This window comes from Mastacembelus armatus, chromosome 7 (assembly GCF_900324485.2).
Source record: "Mastacembelus armatus chromosome 7, fMasArm1.2, whole genome shotgun sequence".
Lineage (NCBI taxonomy): Eukaryota > Metazoa > Chordata > Actinopteri > Synbranchiformes > Mastacembelidae > Mastacembelus > Mastacembelus armatus.
The window spans coordinates 19218449-19235949 of NC_046639.1; the positions used below are offsets into that span (position 1 = coordinate 19218449).

The following is a 17501-nucleotide window of genomic DNA, read 5'->3' on the forward strand; positions in this document are numbered from 1 at the left end:
GAGCACAACACAGCATCACGTGGGATGGATGACATAACATTTCTTTCCAGGCGCCGGGTTGCTTTTTCCCAGAGTAGCACTATGTACCACAGGCCTGGCCCACTGCTCTGCTTTTGTGTTTCTTCCCATCTGTGGTTGAGGTAGAACAAACTGACTGGCCAGTGTCAGCAATTCAGCAGCAGCCCTTCTGGAATACTCATCCAATGGCATTGTTTCAAAAAAAAAACCTCTCACCTTATTTCAAAGTGGCAGGGCTTCCCATAGTGCTGTTTTCCATTCCTTTAAATACTGCTCTCCTCTTTCCTTTCTTTTCTTTCCCTTCCGTTCAGGCCAGCTTTCCCTTGTCTTTTTTCCATTGCATAATTGTAGCCACTCTCCGTTGGTCCTTCTCTTCTGGCCAAAAGCTTAAAAGGCTCAGAAAGTCCCACCATTATTATGACTTCAACTTTCCACTTTCTGTGTGTCTTTGCAAAAGGAACAAAGTATTTATCATTACATTTAGCATTTCTGTATGATGTAACCTTCTTTAGTGTGCACTGAGTAGAAATCCCTTCACAAGAGTGACATAATATAATAGTGTATTAAAAGCAAGTGTAGATAAGTAGGTGACAATCAAATAGTAGATCATATAAAGCTCTTTTTGATGTTGTTTTATGTTTAACTTGTTTATGGATTTGTAAACAGTATCCATCTATTTTCCAGACTTTTACTTTATTGTTTTATTTTTCTTTTCACTGACCTGTTTTGCAGATTGCAATGTTTATTTTACATTCTAACCAATGTTTTTTGAAGGAAAAGGTTAAAGTACTATTGTCTTTGTTGGTGTAGTTTCTAATAACATTTCTAATAGCCTGCCACTATTGTTATTTTTCAGTGTTATTTTTAAAAGAAATCTGCATGGCAATCATTTAGTTTCCTCTTTCCTTCCTTTGTGCACAAATTTCTGCTTAGGGCCACATAAAGGTTTAGGCTGGACCTGAAAAAAAAAAAAAAACAATATCCAACATCATTTTCCAAATGTGAGTTCTTGTCATTGAAAAGAAAAAGACAAACAGTTTGCTGGTTGAGGCAGCTTCTCTTAATGCCTTTAAAATCTGTAATGGGTAAATTTAGTGGCTGATTACCACCAACAACATCCTCCAATTAAAATTCTTAAGTCAGGGTCGATTTTCCAAACTTTTGATGGAGTTTTTAACCATCCCCATGCTCTAGTGTGAATGTTCACACTTATGTATAAAGCTTTTTTATTTCAAATGATTAAATATCTACGGGAGTGAATATGTGATTTACACCCCCAGTCTATTACTATGCACAATGGCCAGAACAGTTTTTTCCTGGACAGAAAATGCATTCTCTGGATTATTAGGTAGAGTAATTAATCTTCTTTTTAAGGTTTTTTCTGAGTGTTCACAGTGATGCTGTGCAAATTCAAATGTACATAATTACAAATCCACCATTTTCAATTAAGTATAATAAATCAAAGATATAGTTAACAGATAGTAATAATAAAAACAGCATATGGTAAATGCTCTTAACCACAACTGTCTTCTCAGACAGGTTTTTCTAGTTTTACCAGAGTAAAAGTTCTCAATGGCAAATAACAAAAAGATCACCTTGATGTATATGATATCTCTGGATTAGAATTATTGATGCATTATTAATAAATTAAAATGTACATAATTATGAATGCAACATTTCCATATTATAATAAATCAACGATATAGTTAGCAGATTGTTGATTATTGTCACAGTGCAGCTTGACACTGCTGCCTGCATATTGTGGAGCAGAACATAAATGAAGTGGAACATGAGTGTCTAAAGATAGCCCTCAGTGTATTTATCAAACTCAGTTCATATTTTCACCTTGTTTTTCATACAGTCTAGTTACTTTGTTAGTGAAAGTACCCAATGCGACATTTCATGTTAATGTGTATGATATCACTGTATTATAATTAGTTATTTATTATTATTATTATTATTACTAGTAGTAGTAGTAATAGTAGTAGTAGTAGTATTGTTATTGTTTTTATTTGAATGTTGCAGCTCGTAAGGTGGAGCTAAAATGCGCTGATGAAAATACTGTCATCTGATTGGATACAAAAAGTGACGTACTTTCAGGAACAAGGAAGTCCTGGTTACTCAGTCTGGCGCGAAAGTTCGAAGTAGGTAAAGCGATAAAACCACATGGCTGAAAATTTTTTGAGATCTAAACTGAAACGAAAGAAGCCTTCAGTCGAAGAATTGCACCCGGAATCACTTTCTACAGGGAAGAGTGGTCGTTCCGCGCTGTTCCACAGTGACAGTACAGCAGAGTCTTCGGGGCAAGTTTTCTGTTTTATCGTCTCAACTTGGCGTTTAGCTAACGTTTAGGATAAAAACACCAGCTATGAAACGGTTTTCCAATCTAAAATAGTTTTTAAAATCATCCTCAGTTTTTGTGCTGTACGTTGACTTTTATGAAGACTTCAAATGAGAAAACAAAAGGGAGGGAGGGACAGAACTTCTATTAACATCCAGGCAGTTTGTTTATTTGCTTAACTGCTGAAATACATCATAGACAAAACATGACTGAAGATTTTCCCCAAACAAGGGAAAATTCGGGCTATTCCAGATCTAACAATATGCAGTTTTTTTTAAATACAAAGCTCTGCTTTTAAAATTCCTCTAGTGGTTTTAATATTTGATATACAAAAGTGGAACTAAAATTGAGCTGAACTGAATTTTACCTGGCCTCACAAGGTCTTTTTTTTTTTGACTGACTGTTAATAGAATAGACATTTAAGAGCAAAGGAAAAGCTTCATAATATAAATGAGTAAATAAAGGCAAATTTTAAACCTCAGTGTGATGGAATAATATTGAATAATCTGATTTGAACTTTTAAAGTTTAGTTCTATTGATTTATAGGCAATTTAGATGTTAACCTTTCTTATTTCTCTTTTCTTTTTAATGCAAAGTGTAATATGTCAGTGCTCACAGCTGTTTTTTGATGTTAGCCTGTAAAAACATGCAGCTCCATGGTCACAAGCAAGGCCACAAGAAAATCATTCAACAAAGTGGAGAAAATAAGTTTCAGCCAAAGAATTTAATGAACTCCTCTCCCTTGACACCCTGCCACCATAAACAGAACATTATATTCATATAAAAGTAGGATTTATTGCAGGTTTGTTATACATGTGCACCTAATAAATCCATAAATTAGTGTAAAGCAAAACTGGGAAAGGATTGTTTTGTGGGTTGTAAGGTTCTCACAGCCATTATGCACCTGAATGTCACCACATTTCGTACAATTGATTTTAGAAGTTCACTATCTTGCTTGCAAAAATCCAGGGACATTAGACTTTACTATTTTAATATACACATGGTGGGATTTACACTTAGTCTTTCTTGCTTTGTTTCTCGCACAAACAGACACTGTGCACTAGATCAAAGAGCCTTTTCATAAATAATTTGACTGACAGATTAAAATGCATAGGAAATCATTCAAAAAAGAAAAAACAAACAAAGACACCAGTATCATATCCTGCTTTCCTCGGCTGAGCGTTGGAAGATCTATTTTTGTACACCTTTAAAGTCTGGATACATTCTCCGAAAATCTGTTAAATTCAACACATTTCTTGTGATGTGTGAGACTTAGAAACAAGCTCAGTGTGGGTTAGTATTAAAGAAGAGGAACGGCCTGGTTTGTGGTAGTTGTGTTGAACTGACAGTATGTAATATGTGGGTCACAGGTCAGTGCTTTCTGAAGCAGCGTGGTGGAACAGAGAGCAGCTGCCTGATGTGGAGAATCTGTGGGCGTTGTCACTGAAGTCCGCTCTACCGCACCGGGTGAAGCAGCGCTGGGGCCTGGTTCCTGATCTTCCACATCCATCTCCAGTGGTATGTTCCCATCGAGCATAACTCATCACACAGTTCCTGTAGCGAGTATAATATAAATCAGGGAGGCTCAGGTCCACACACAAAAATATGTTCAATGTTTAGATAGTGAGAAGTGTTCTTGCTGTGTGCTTGCAGTCAGTGTGAGAGGTTTAAAGTTATCATAATACAGAATTTCTTGGAGAAGTGGCTAATTTCTCTCTCATTCCATTGGTGTGCAACTAGTAAATAATAGAAAAGATAATTTCTAATCTAAACTGTGTTGTACTATTGTTACCCTCAGCTGCAGAGAGAACCAGGTTTTTATTTTGAATAGAGATGCACCGATTGACCGGCCAGTGATCGGAGTCGGCCGATTTTTCGCATCGGTGACTGCCCGGTTTTTTATTGCCAGCTGCGGCGCGGGGAAATGACGTCACATCCACGCGCAAACTCACAGTCTCATGTTAACATGTCGTTTGTGTGTGGAAGTTTTTTTTTTTGTTTGTTTTTTTTTCCTTAGTGAAGATGATACAAAGGTCGCAGTTTGTAACATTTGTAAGGCCAAAATACGACGTGGGGAAACAACCACAAAAACGTTCAGAATAACAAACCGAATAAAGACACTTAAAACACCATCAATCAGCTGAATATGCCCAGTTTGAAAAGGGGAAAGCCGCTAAAGCTAGCGCTCCTTTGTCCAAGCCAAAGCTCGCCAGCCACAAGTCAGCAGCCTCTGCTATCTTTTATTGGGATGAGGAGTGAAAAGACCAAGCAATTACTAGAAAAAATACGGAATTCATGGCACTTGATGACCAGTCGTTCTCCATAGTCGAGGACAGAGGTTTTGATAAATTACCTCAGTCACATTATACCGAGCCGGCGTATTAATCTATGTTAGTTATATAAAGGAACTAATTTTATACCTTTTTCAAGGCACAAAGCACTTTATTTTGTTGTGAGAAGATCTTATAATGTTTAATAATTTATTATAAAATAAATTTCATTGAAGAAAATATTTCTGTATATGCTTTCATTGCAGTTCTTTTTTTAAAAAAAAGAATTGGAATCGGATGAGAAAATTGCAATCAGTGCATCTCTAATTTTGAACGAGCTTATTTAAAAAAAACAAAACAAAAAAAACTTTTTTTTTTTCTCATTTCTGTTTCCTGGTGAGTGCAAGTTCACACTTTGCCCCATGTTTGCAGGTTGTGATAAATTCAGTATAATGCACAAGCTGCAGTCAATAACTCATAATGACGAAGTGAAACCACTGATTTGGTTTGTTGGTGGTGTTCAGTTTGTGTCTGATCAGATCTGGAATCTGTTGATGCTGAGGCTCCGTCACACAGACCGCTGGGTTCTCGGTCTCCTCCCTGACCGAGGCCCGACTCCAGGAAGAGACCTGTTGGTTCTCGGCTTCTTTCATTTTCCAGTGACTGAGACCACTGTGCTCCTGGGAACACTCGGAGCTCTAGAACTGGTTTGATCTCCTGGTCCTGATCTGTGTCTCAGTACAGTCTAATCACAGAGTTCCTGGACTTCAGGTCGGCTTCTGTTCTGACCTGAAGTGTAAACTGTGGGACCTCATACACACAGTAGTGTGTCTTTCTAAACTCTGTCCAGTCAGATCAGTTTGTTCCAAGTGGACTCCAATCAGGTTCTAGACACATCTCAAGGAAACTAAGATTTGAATAGTCTGCTATTCAAAACTATGAATAACAGTTTGTGTTTTTTAAGAAATTAGCCAAAATTATGTACTTTATTGGATTTGTATACGATTGGTTATGGAATGTAGAATATTGGACAAATTCCATTTTAAATGAAATCTACAAAAAAACATCCCTGCCATTACCCAGCCTTTAATTAGCCCTTTGCTTTGGTGCTGGCCTTGCCCCCTGGTATTATTTGAACACAGGCTTTTATTTGGGAATTACAGTATAAGCTCCAACCATCACAGGCTGCCAGAAACAGTCTTGAATATAAAGTCTTAAAGGACAATCCTGAATGTTTTCCAGGTTTTAGCTCATTAACTGGAAACTACACAGTTTGTACTTGTCATCATTTTTTATTGGTCAGAATTGGGTTATTGTGTGGTGATACAGTTGGTGGTGCCAACTAACAAAACTCTGATTGTTTTCCTAATGTTAATGTCATCATTAGCCTGGATTTGATTTTGTGAGTTCAAACCACATGTATGCTTTTCACAAGCCAACTCCATGTATGTAATAGTCCTCCCTAATAACTTTTACCAAAAGTGGGTGCCACTAGAAAAACATATCTAATTCACATTTAAATACCTAAATCTTTACAGAAACCTCTGGTATGGTATTTAAAAATGTGACACCAGTTTGACTGTGCTGCAATAGCTTTCTTTCCACTCTTGGGTTAATACAAATTAGAATAAGTTGTACAGTGTGTCTAACATCTTAGCTAAACATATGATGTATATGTTGTTCTTTCTTTTAGGAATTTTTGTTTAATCATCTGTCTTAAGTTGCAATAGGATCTGTGTTTTATTGCTGAACAGGCCCCAAATTCAGAAGCTGCTGGCACTGAGCCGTCTGGTTTTCTTTCCATGTCACTTTAGAGATGCACAGCACTAAACTCGGATGAAAAGCAATGGTGTGATCTCAGTGGAGAGGTTGCCCCCCTGCCAGAACCTGCGCCATCTTCTCTGAGAACTTCATCAGATCTAGATCCTCTCAGATGCAGCTCCTCCCAGCAAGACCTTGGAGGACCGACCGAAGCTGTACCAGCCTCACCTGACAGACAGTTGTCCTCTCGCAGCAGGCATGATGGCAAAACAACATCCACCACAGATCCACTCACCAACGGACCAGAGCTGCCTCTCCTCAGCTGGAAGGATGCAGCAGTGCCAGCGCGATGCTCAGATGTTGGTGGAGAAGGGGGGAGGACAGGGGAAGAGCAAGTAGAACCTGAGACGGGACCTGACAACACACAGCTTCTCACAAACAAGATGGAAGTGTCTGACAGCCAAGTTTTTCTTCAGATGGAATATGAAAATGGAGACAACGTGGTAGAGAACAAAGTGAAAGAGGAGGTGATGGGGAGTGTAAGAAGAGACGGTGCAGCAGGAGCAGTAGCACTGCAGAGCTGCCCCATGTGCCTGCTGGTGTTCCCTGTTGGGTAAGAACTGTTTATTTTTTAACTATGACTGCTATGACTTGGGTAGAATTTGGAATACCTATGAAAGTATTGCACTGTGTACATATTATATTTTCCCAAAGATCTCAAGTTTAATACAGCTAAATGTTTTATGGGTTATCACAGATATCTGTACATGTTGAAAAGAAACCGTTTGCAAACTTCTCTGCACTACACCTGTGCACATTTTCTAACGCAGCCCAAACAAGTTTGTTCCAGCCTTAAAAAGTGCTCTTCAATTTAAACTCTCCCTTTTCATATATGAACTGTTTGGTATGCTCACTCCCTGCTTTTTGAAATTTGTTACTGTCTTAGTTACATAACTTAGTGACTATATTGTAAATGGAAAATACGTTGTTATGATTTTGAATCAATTTGGATCAAGCAAATCGAAATATTGTTGTGGGTAGCAGGTAGGCCATGAATCAGAGGGGTGGTAGCTTGATCCCTGCCTTCACTAGTCCATATATTGAAGTGTCCTTGGGTAAGACACTGAAGTTGCCCCTGGTGGCTGTTCCATTGGTGTATGAATGAATGAGTGATTGATTGTGTGAGTGCATGGCTGAATTGGCAAATAGTGTAAAGGTGGTTTGAGTGCACTTCAGTGTAGAAAAGTGCTATACAAGTATTAGACCATATACCATTAAGACCATATTATAAAGAAAAGAATACCTTGTTAAATGTTAGTTACCAATCAGAATCAGGTCAAAATGTTATTGTTTGATTCTATTACAATTTTATCACCAAATACCTGCAAAATGTTGACTTGACTTTAATCCTCAACTGTGCTTTGTTACTAATTACCAACTATTAATCCTCAACTGTGCTTTGTTACTAATTACAAACTATTAGCATGCTAATAACTAAGTTGGTAAACATGTTAGAGAATTCAGCATGTTAAACTTGTCATGGTGATGATGTCTGTAATACTATTAGCTTTTAGCTTAAAGCACCGCTGTATTTCTTACAGGCTCACTGAGCTACTATTTTGGCTGCACGCTCGTTTGTATCTGTTTGGAAATTCAGCACCCTGATATCTGTACCTAAATATGTAGCATATTTTAAACCTCATGTCCAGTATTGTGAGACAAGGGCAGATTATGGCAAAGATATAAATTGTATTGTCACTTATATTTAAAAAGCTCATTAAATTGGATTTACAGTGTGTTTTTGAAAAGCCAGCACTGACTGAATACATCAGTATGTAAAAGTGTGTGAGTGTGTTTGCTGCCAGTAGCAGCGAATCTCATTGTTCCTGTCTCTCCAGGTTCACCCAGATGGACTGTGATGGCCACCTGGCACAGTGTTTGTCTGAGATGAATGTGGACATGACCTGGTAAGCCTGCAGGACACTACACTGGCTGCTGGCCAGGAGCTGCGAGCCACCCAGGTGTCAGGATCATATCAAATGGAGGACTCATCCAGAATTAGAAGAGAAAACATCACGGTTTATTAAGGAACTGGCACCTCACCCAGGCTGTACGCTGAGAGAGGGCCTCCTAGACACAGAGGGTTTTACCTCGAGGTGAGTAACCCTGGTTGTTCACCTCTTTAGAAAAAAAATTTAGAGGAACACTTTGTGTCATGTCATGGTGGAGGGTTAGTTTAGAGCATGTACCATCAAGATGCTCTGAAGGCTTCTCTCAGAGGAAACTTGTTTCATTTAACTAGATGGCAGATATCGCTCTTCTTCTGCCTGAGCACTTGCCCTCTGATGCCTTTGATTTCAGCTGTTTAAGAGGAGCTCCATATTAAAATGACAATTCAACCTGCCTTATCCTCTGGGAGGGCATAGAGCAAATTGGAAAAGAGCCTCATCCTGCTAACAAAGCATAGAAATATACAGTATTCAACTGATTGACACTCATATGAGCACAGCTGACTCATTTAAAGGCTAATGGTTTTATGGCTTACACCTAGCCTCGATGTTATCTACCTTCACTGGAATTATCATGACGTTTACAAAATACTGTTGTCATTTAAGTTTTTGTTTCGCATGTGAAAGGGCTTTAATGCTCAACAGCGGAAATTCACATTAATGATCAATTTGAATAGTTTATTTGGTTTTTGTCCAGCCATTACACACTAAAGGATCGCCTTGGAAATATGTCATCTCGTTTTTTGATGCAGTGGAAAGATCTGAGCTACAGGCCTTTGTAGTCTTCAAATGGCCAGAATGCAAAGGAAATTAATCCACTGAAGGGGTAATTTTTTATGCAATATGCTAAATCAGGTGTTAAGCACAGACCTGTAGTAGGGGTGTGGTTACCTATGCTAAGCATGAAGAACTTTAATGAATGAATGACTAATGTTATGTTGTGTGTTCTATTTAAGGGGAAGTTACAAGCTGGAACTATTTCTTGATGCAATATTATTTGTTTGTTATTGTATTGGCCGTACAGAGACCAAAACTAAGACTTTAAAAAATAAATAAATAAAAAGATCTGGCAACCTGCAATGTAGCAGGAGACAGATGGTCAAGTAATAGCTCAGCCATGTAATTTCCCCAAAACTCCAAATTGTTTATGTTCAAACTAATCAAATGAGATACAACAGGTTAACCACTGAATTTAAACTTAAAACTTATGTTTCGAAGGTGTAGTTTTTATCTTTGGACAGAGCCAGGCTAACTCTTTCCAGATGTTGTGCTAGTATGCTAACCACATCCTGATTCCAGGTATAACCTGAATTATACTGATATTGACCTTCTCATTCAAAAAATTGAACTTTTGAATGATAAACGATGATAAAAATTTGAACAAACCTATACAGCTTTGTTTATCAGGAAGACGTGTGTTGTTGAAAACAGCCAAGTTTATTTTCTCTGCGTCAATTAAAGAGCAACAACAGTCTCAGATGATGAATACTAGTTAATTATCTTTTACAGTCTTCCAGTATGAACACAGTAAGTGGTAATCAGAGGATGGAAACAAACTGTAGCATCTTCTTTTCTGCTGTCATTTGCAAAAAGGAAAAACTCGGTTCACGGAAAACCAATATCTTTTTTTAATAATTACACATATTTACAAAGATGCAGTAAAGCGAAATTAAGCATATCCAACCAGCATTGTGTTAGAACAAAAACATTGGACTAAGTTCATTCATTTGTAGATAAAGATTTTCTTTGTTGTTGTTTTAAATGGCCTTCACTTTTCTGTAATGTGGTTTCAAGAACTTCCAGTTCATCCATTGGTCCCTTGAGGAAAAAAAGAATGCCAGTAATGTATCTGTGTTCAAAAACATCAACAAAACATGACATTCATAAAATGCTGTGTGTAATGTGTGCACTGAATGTGGTGGCCTAATCTGTGACTGTGGAATTGCTTCATTATGTCTCCCCTCTCTTTCTTCCTGCAGCTAATTCAAACCTTTCACTTGGGATCATCTAACTAATCCTACTATGTGGTTATCAAATTAGCACAGGTCAGATTTCATCAAATAATTCCCAGCCAATAGAGAGCTCGTCTTTTCTTGGCAGCGCACAGATGTAGAGATCAACATGAAGCTCGTATCAGTTTTTCCCATCAGTGATCTGTGCTCATTGCTGATAACCACAGATGTGTTGTGCATGTGTTTGATTTGATCCCAGCCCGTTAGCAGCGCATATTTGGTTATAAGTCTGCTGCTGTCTGTGTACAAATGTGGCAGTATGTGAAGTTAAACTTGCCTGTACAAGAAACTGTATACAAACTATGGGCTTCTTATTGATCTTGTACACACTCTGCACCAGCTTCTGGGAAATAAAAGTTGTGATTCAAAATGCTTTCAATGATTCATAATGAAATTAGTAAAAAGCTTGGTGAGCTCAGCCTCCAAACCACTGGTATTAGAGAGCTGACCACCACATGCTGGGCTGGCTTTACACTGGGTGACTGCTGTCGGCTTCATTCTCAAATGAAAGTATAAATACATTAGTTTATATCTATCAGTATTAACTATTATCTAACAGTATTTGTTTTGGCATGTGATATGTATAGCTTTAGTGTTAGTCTTAAGCAAGTGAACACTAAAGCTGTTTTAAACTTTTTTTTTAAAAGTTTTTTTCCTTTTTGTCCTGAATTTTGAATTCTCACCCCTTCTAAGGAGGGTAGGACAATAATGCAGTGGTTAGTACTGCTGCCCTACAATAAGAAGGCTGTGAGTTCAAGCCCTTGCCAGGAGGGTACTCTGGTGTCCTCCCACCTGCCCCCAGTGCCAGATGTAGAAGAGAGTGGTTGAGGGTGGTTTTGTATGATCGATAGTCTAAGTTTCTTGTGTACAATTCCCACAGATGGTGTTGTCCTCTATTGCCATTCTAAGTGGGGCAGCATGTAGTGCAGTGGTTAGCACTGCTGCCCTGCAATAAGAAGACTGTGAGTTCAAGTCCCTGTGTCTGCCAGGTGGGTACTGTGGTACACCCCCACCCCAGGTGTGCATGTCTGTGTCAGATGTAGGAGAGAGTGGTTGAGGGGGTTTTATATGATTGATATTCTAAGTGTTCTTGTGTACAGTTTCCATGGTCGCAGGTGTTATTGTCCTCTACTGCCAGATTTGTTTGGTGTCCCTCTACCCTGCGCACACTGGATTCACTCATATTTTGACTAAAATCCAGTTCTCTGGGTTCTTCTAAGGAGAAGCCAAATGGCAGAAGAACATTAATATAGTGATAGGTTTGTAGAGAAGATCTAGATCAGGAGTAGCCATTGCTATTCTGCAAGGGCCACTGGTGCTTGTTTTTCTGAGCCAAGTAATGGGCACAGGCAGATAGTGGGCTGATGGTTGGAAAACAAGCAGGGCAGTGGGCCTCCAGGGACAGGATTTACACTGACATTTATTGTAGAACTTAATCATTCCTTTTAATAGCAACAGGAAAGTAATCAGATTCAAAAAGTAACTGCAATGCTACATCCACATGGACAAGGCTTCAAACAGTTTCTTCCACTACTGAGATGAATTACTGCATGTACGATGCTTCTTAAGGGTAGTTATGTAGCTAATTTATCTTTTAACAAGGAAGACTTAGTGTTAACATTAGCATTTACTTTATATCCATTGACAAAAAATGTAAAACATTCCATGATAGTTCTCATTATCAAATGCTGCTTTCAGTTTAGATTGTCTTGTTTATGAAAAATTAGTTGTCAGGGAATATTTTTTGATGAAGTCAAAATTACAACCCACTGACAATTAACTAGAGAAGAAAATGCAAAAACAAAAAAAGAAAACCTAATTTATCATGAGGAACTGTGGATGTAACATTCAATTCACTTTCAATCTGATATCTTGTGTTGCCATTAGAAGGAATTATATGTTCAACAATGAATGTCTACAGTCATCTTGAATCATATTAACCTTCCTCTAGATGTTCGCTACAGACATCACTGTATATCACCATTTAGCTTCTCATCTCAAGCTGAACACAGTGAGCAGCATTTTAGTCAAAATGTGAGTGAATCCAGCTTGTGAAAAACATTCAAATTTCAAGATAAACCCTAAAACTAAATCAAATCAAGGTGACAAGTAACACTGTATACTCAGCTGTAGTGTGGCATAATGGATGCATAATTATACAGTAAACTGACTTGCATACATATAGGACTGTGCACACCCTACACTAACAGACAGCACTCCACTGCATTTTTACCCTCCACTCTACTCACTCACACTGATGGCAGCAAATCCACCTTATACTCACACACCTCGACTGGAGACACCGGGGAAACCAAACCACCACCCCTGTGAATAAGGGACAACCTGCTCTACCTCCAGAGCCTCCGTCTCCCTCTACAGAGCACCATCTCCAAGTGGTTCAATGAGACCAGGGGCCTGTATCACGAATGAGCTCAACTTCATCTGGATCTGTTTGGGTTATTTGGCATCACTGAGCTAACATCCTGGATAACCATTATCATGAAGTCTGTTATGAAATAATATTAAATAAAGGCTAAAAATATTACATGGAATATGTTTTATTTTTTGCCGAAGAAGCTATTGTGAACATGTGCTAATAAAAAATGACTCATGTCCAACAATTTTCTGCCAGAGCAAAGAGGTCAGTGGGGAGGAGTTACAGCGTATGAATTATTTTTCTAAAAGTCGACCTATTATCAGTCTGTCAATGTTAATCTGAGCTGCAGTGATAAACATCGACACTCAGAAATTTGATTTAGAGTCAAAAAATTTTTGTACATTTAAAACACAGTGATCATTATGTCAGGCTCCCTCAGTTAGAAAACGTTTCAAATTGACACTGAAAAGCTTGAAACAGCAAAATATATAAAAATATATATTCCTCTTTATTATTTGTCACATTACTGTAAACTCTTTTGTGGCCACAGGGATCCTAAAAAGATGGTTATATTTTCTAGCGATCTTATTGACCAGATGTTAGACAGTTGACAGGTTTTGATCTGATGCCATTGTGATATATCACGATTAAAGTTAAGCCAGATTTGTGATATTGGAAAACCTGAGTTACACCCAAACATAGTTGAATTGAAGTTGAAGTCGCAAATCTCGTATTGTGATACAGGTCCATGGACAAAATCACATTAAAGCCTGTTAAACACAAAGTCTGCTCAAAAACAAGCAAAAAACTCTCTTCTAAGGAACTTTAACTGAAGGCTCTGGACAAGCATGAGAAGACAGAAAACACAAAACCGCTGTTAAAACGTGAAATCAGCCTGAAAACCTAAAATAACCAGAAATCAAACACTGCTCTGTACTAATCGAGGACACTGCACCAACAAGAAGAGACCACTGGACAGTTTGGATATACCACAGCACTGAAATGTACCTTTAAAAAAAAATAACTGCAAACTTGTTTATTCATAATAACCATAAATTATGTTTGTTTTTTCTTTATGAGGTAAGGTAGCTGCAAAAAGATGTGTATAATAATACAATCACAATTCCAAAAAGTTGGGATGCTGTGTAAAATCTACATAAAACCAATACAATGATTTGTAAATGCCAAAAACCCAAATTGTATTTACAGTAAGAGATAGAAAACATGTTTAAACTGAGAAAATGTACTATTTTAAGAGAAAAATAAGGTCATTTGGAAATTGATGGCAGCAACAGGTCTCAAAAAAATTGGAAAAGAGAGTCAGAGTCTTTAAAAAAGTAAAGATGGGCAGAGGTCTGTGAACAGCCAGGTCAAAAAACTGAACAATTTCAAAATAGTTGTTAAGTTGTTAATAATGTTAAGTTAATCTTAATGTTAATGTTCAGACTGTTAAAAGAGGAGGGGATGCTGTACTGTGGTAAACATGGGCCTGTCCCAACTTTTTTGAGGCCTGTTGCTGCCATCATTTTCAAAATTACCTTACATTTCCTTCTTAAAGTGGTACATTTTCTCAGTGAAGACATATGACATATTTCATATGTTCTATTGTGAATAATATATGGATTCATGAGATTTGCAAACTAAGCAAAGCAGATTTTACACACCATCCCAACTTTTTCAGAATTGGGGTTGTAAGAGAGTACGTATTAGTCTATGGTTTTTGCATACATTTACATGTGTATCATTGAAATGATTCTAACAATAATAAATTATTTAAAATATTTCACAAGTGTTTACAAAAACGCAATTTTGTGTATAACCTATGAATCTGCACAACCACAGATCAATATACACACATTTATTTTTGACAGCTACCTGTACAGACATGAATAGGTTATAAAAACTGAAGTCATGCCATCACGTTTTTACATCTAGGCCCAGTGATAACCAGCTAATATTACTGGGGAACCCAGACCACAACACAGACCTGCACACAGGCCACATCCTCCCCCACGTTGTCTCAACATTCCAGCAGCTGTGTGTTAGCTAGCTAAGCTAACACTGAACTCGGAGGCTCGGTATGGAGGGTTAGCCGTGAGCTCACACCGTCTTTCTCAAAAATGTACAAAGCAATAACTCTATCAGTGCTGCCTGCCCTGAATCCCAGCCTGCATCTTTTACTCTGTTAGGCGAAGTTACACACTTTCTCTTCCGATAACCCAGAACAGCTGTAACGTTACATGGAGACCATTTCGAAATGTTTATAGTCGCTTGACAACACTCACCGAAACCTTGTAGGTATTCCCCGAATCTCCATAGCACTCGGAATAAAAAAAAAAGTTTAAAAAAACAAAACAAAAAACAATCCAGTCGATGTAGTAAAAATATAATTTGAGTCCATTTCCTCGGGGTGTTTATCCAGATTAACAAAGATGGCGACAAGAAATGACGTGGTTTCTCTCGTCTGGCCACAAAAAAAATAAAAAAATAAAAATAAATTAAAAACTAACAATCAAATAACTAACGTGGTAATGATAACAACAGCATAAGAAATTAGGATAACTCAACACAAATATAAATACATATTTTTTAGAAACGGTTTTCATATTATTTCCTGTCACCATCTTTCCTTATATGGATAAACAACTGTCCCACTAAAATGATATATTTCCTGGACTGAGAATTTGGATGAGTGATATAAATAAGTAAATAAATAACTGTAAAAAAAGGCTTTAGAAATGGTCACCAAATACAGATACACACTCAATACCCTCTCAACATTAAAATATGTTTTAGATAAAACATTACACGCTGTAGCTTTAACACCCAGTGAACCCATTCAACTGAATACTTAGTTGTGAGACATATGACATGTAGGTAAGGTGACAGAGCTAGGATTGTAATTCACAAATGTTTGCAGCACCATTAAAAGTAGTGAAGCATTGCATTACTGTCCATGTGCAAAAACAAGGAAACCTATACCTGCAGTGAAACTAAAATGAGTGTGTAATATGAGGAGTTGACCTTAAACTCCAAATGAAATCCAACTGTCCAGTGCTTTTAAGGAAAATTACATGTCCTGACATGACATATTCTTGACGCTGACAGGTGTGGTTTCTATTCGACACCATTGCTTAAATAATGCTGACTGTCTTCTGCCTGTGCAGAAACTTTTTTTATTCTAACATGATCTAACAAGATCATATTATTTGGAATTTTATAACCAACAGAATAATCTATCAATGTAAATTGCACCGTGTAAAGCCAGCCTTAGTGCAGAGATGGAAACACATAATGAGCCCATTATAGAAAAGGAGACATGTTTTCACAAGGCAGAACAAGCAACCAGTCGACTGGCTGCAGATGGTCACACAGTGGAAGCTGGTATGGAAGAGTCCGAGCTCGGCCAGCAAGCCTGTACACACTGTGGAGGTTGGAGCCAGTGAACTGCTTTGCTTTTCAGCTGAAGTCCTGATATAGTGTTTGTCTAAAGCTGCCAGACTGTTATTGGCAGCATGTATACCGTGGCTTCTATACACCTTTATACTGGATTTTTATTTTTTTTATATCTCAAATGCAGTACTGTGAGGATGCTGTAATATCTGTGACATTTGAAAATGTTAGTTTGGTATTGGGAAAGCTCTTGGTAAGCATGACACACTATAAATACCTACACATGAAGCTTTACTCTTGGGCATTTAGTCTCTTACTGCCACCGGTTTTAGCCATTTCTGGTGTTTGCTTAGATGCAGCTCTTGTGACTCTATAGACCAATCGTAGTCAGTTCTACACTGATTATTTGAATTGATTCATTACAAATAAAGACATTCACTTGCGTGTCATGACCGAGGCAGGCTTCTGTGCTCCAAAAATATTGATTCCACTCACGAATTTGGACAGTTCAGACCAACCCTGGCTTCAGCTGGTCTTCACCTTCTAACATCATGATGGGTGAAGAAATGTTCAGTAAGAGATAAGTGCAATCAGAGACATGGAAATTAATTTGATCTTTGAGGCACTTCTTAAATAAAAGGTCATCTCCCAGTTGCCCTCACCCACCACCCCCACCTAATTCTGTGAAAATAACAAATGACAAAAAGAGAAGTTTGTGAAGAAAGATGAGAACGTGTGCCACTTGCATCAATAAAAAGGCATCGTCAATTTCTGATTCACTACCTACATTATAGTACACAATAACTTATTTTTTTTTCTTTGTTATGGTACATTCTTTCATGTGAGGTGTTGCCCCCCTCCCACACCCCTCCCACATAAGATAAAAAAAAAAAACAAAAAAAAAAACTCTTAAAAAAAAAAAGTGCATGTAAAATTTTCAGTTCTTCAGCAGAACTGTCATATTCATCCAGGGATGCGAGATGGGATGAAATGTGGTCACGGTGGCAGGCACAGAATGAAACGGTTCTCTGCTCAAAATACAAAACCAGTCGTGCTTTGACAGGAGAATGGACATACTGAGGGGAGAAGCGAATGAAACTGTAAGAGAAAAAGAAAAGGGGAGGATAATGTAACAACAGGGAATGTTCTTATAGTTCAGTGTCTTTATTTTCCTTGTAGATACCAAGAAAGAAGAGTTTGGTACCACAGCAAAACAATCTCAGTTGTCCAGGAAGGAAACTCTCCCATTCTCCTGTTTGCCTTGCCTTGGTCCCAGAGAATGAGTTCATCCTCCCTGTTGTCCTTCGCTCATCCCCTCCT

At 37.9% G+C, this 17501-nt stretch overlaps 1 protein-coding gene across 2 annotated transcripts; it reads left to right on the top strand.

Moving 5' to 3' along the window:
* The first annotated feature begins 2154 nt into the window (after window positions 1–2154).
* si:ch73-70k4.1 (uncharacterized) lies at window positions 2155–17492 on the top strand. 2 transcript variants are annotated; one of them, XR_003297240.1, is made up of 5 exons: window positions 2155–2321; window positions 3730–3877; window positions 6444–7003; window positions 8289–8546; window positions 17361–17492. XR_003297240.1 is itself a non-coding variant. In XM_026332174.2 (4 exons), exons 1-4 carry the CDS (start codon window positions 2185–2187, stop codon window positions 8359–8361), a joined length of 918 nt encoding a protein of 305 aa, XP_026187959.1. In that variant the 5' UTR covers window positions 2155–2184; the 3' UTR covers window positions 8362–11464. The 2 variants fall into 2 exon arrangements, 1 of the variants encoding a protein (XP_026187959.1); XM_026332174.2 differs by lacking the exon at window positions 17361–17492 and having other exon boundaries at window positions 8289–11464.
* The last annotated feature ends 9 nt before the right edge of the window (window positions 17493–17501 follow it).

What these genes read in the sequence shown, in the direction of transcription:
- si:ch73-70k4.1 (XM_026332174.2), top strand. Translation starts at nt 2,185, where the DNA reads ATGGCTGAAAATTTTTTGAGATCTAAACTGAAACGAAAGAAGCCTTCA. An exon ending in TTCCACATCCATCTCCAGTG is followed by an intron (nt 3,878 to 6,443) that starts GTATGTTCCCAT and finishes ATGTCACTTTAG; the next exon opens with AGATGCACAGCACTAAACTC. An exon ending in CTGCTGGTGTTCCCTGTTGG is followed by an intron (nt 7,004 to 8,288) that starts GTAAGAACTGTT and finishes CTGTCTCTCCAG; the next exon opens with GTTCACCCAGATGGACTGTG.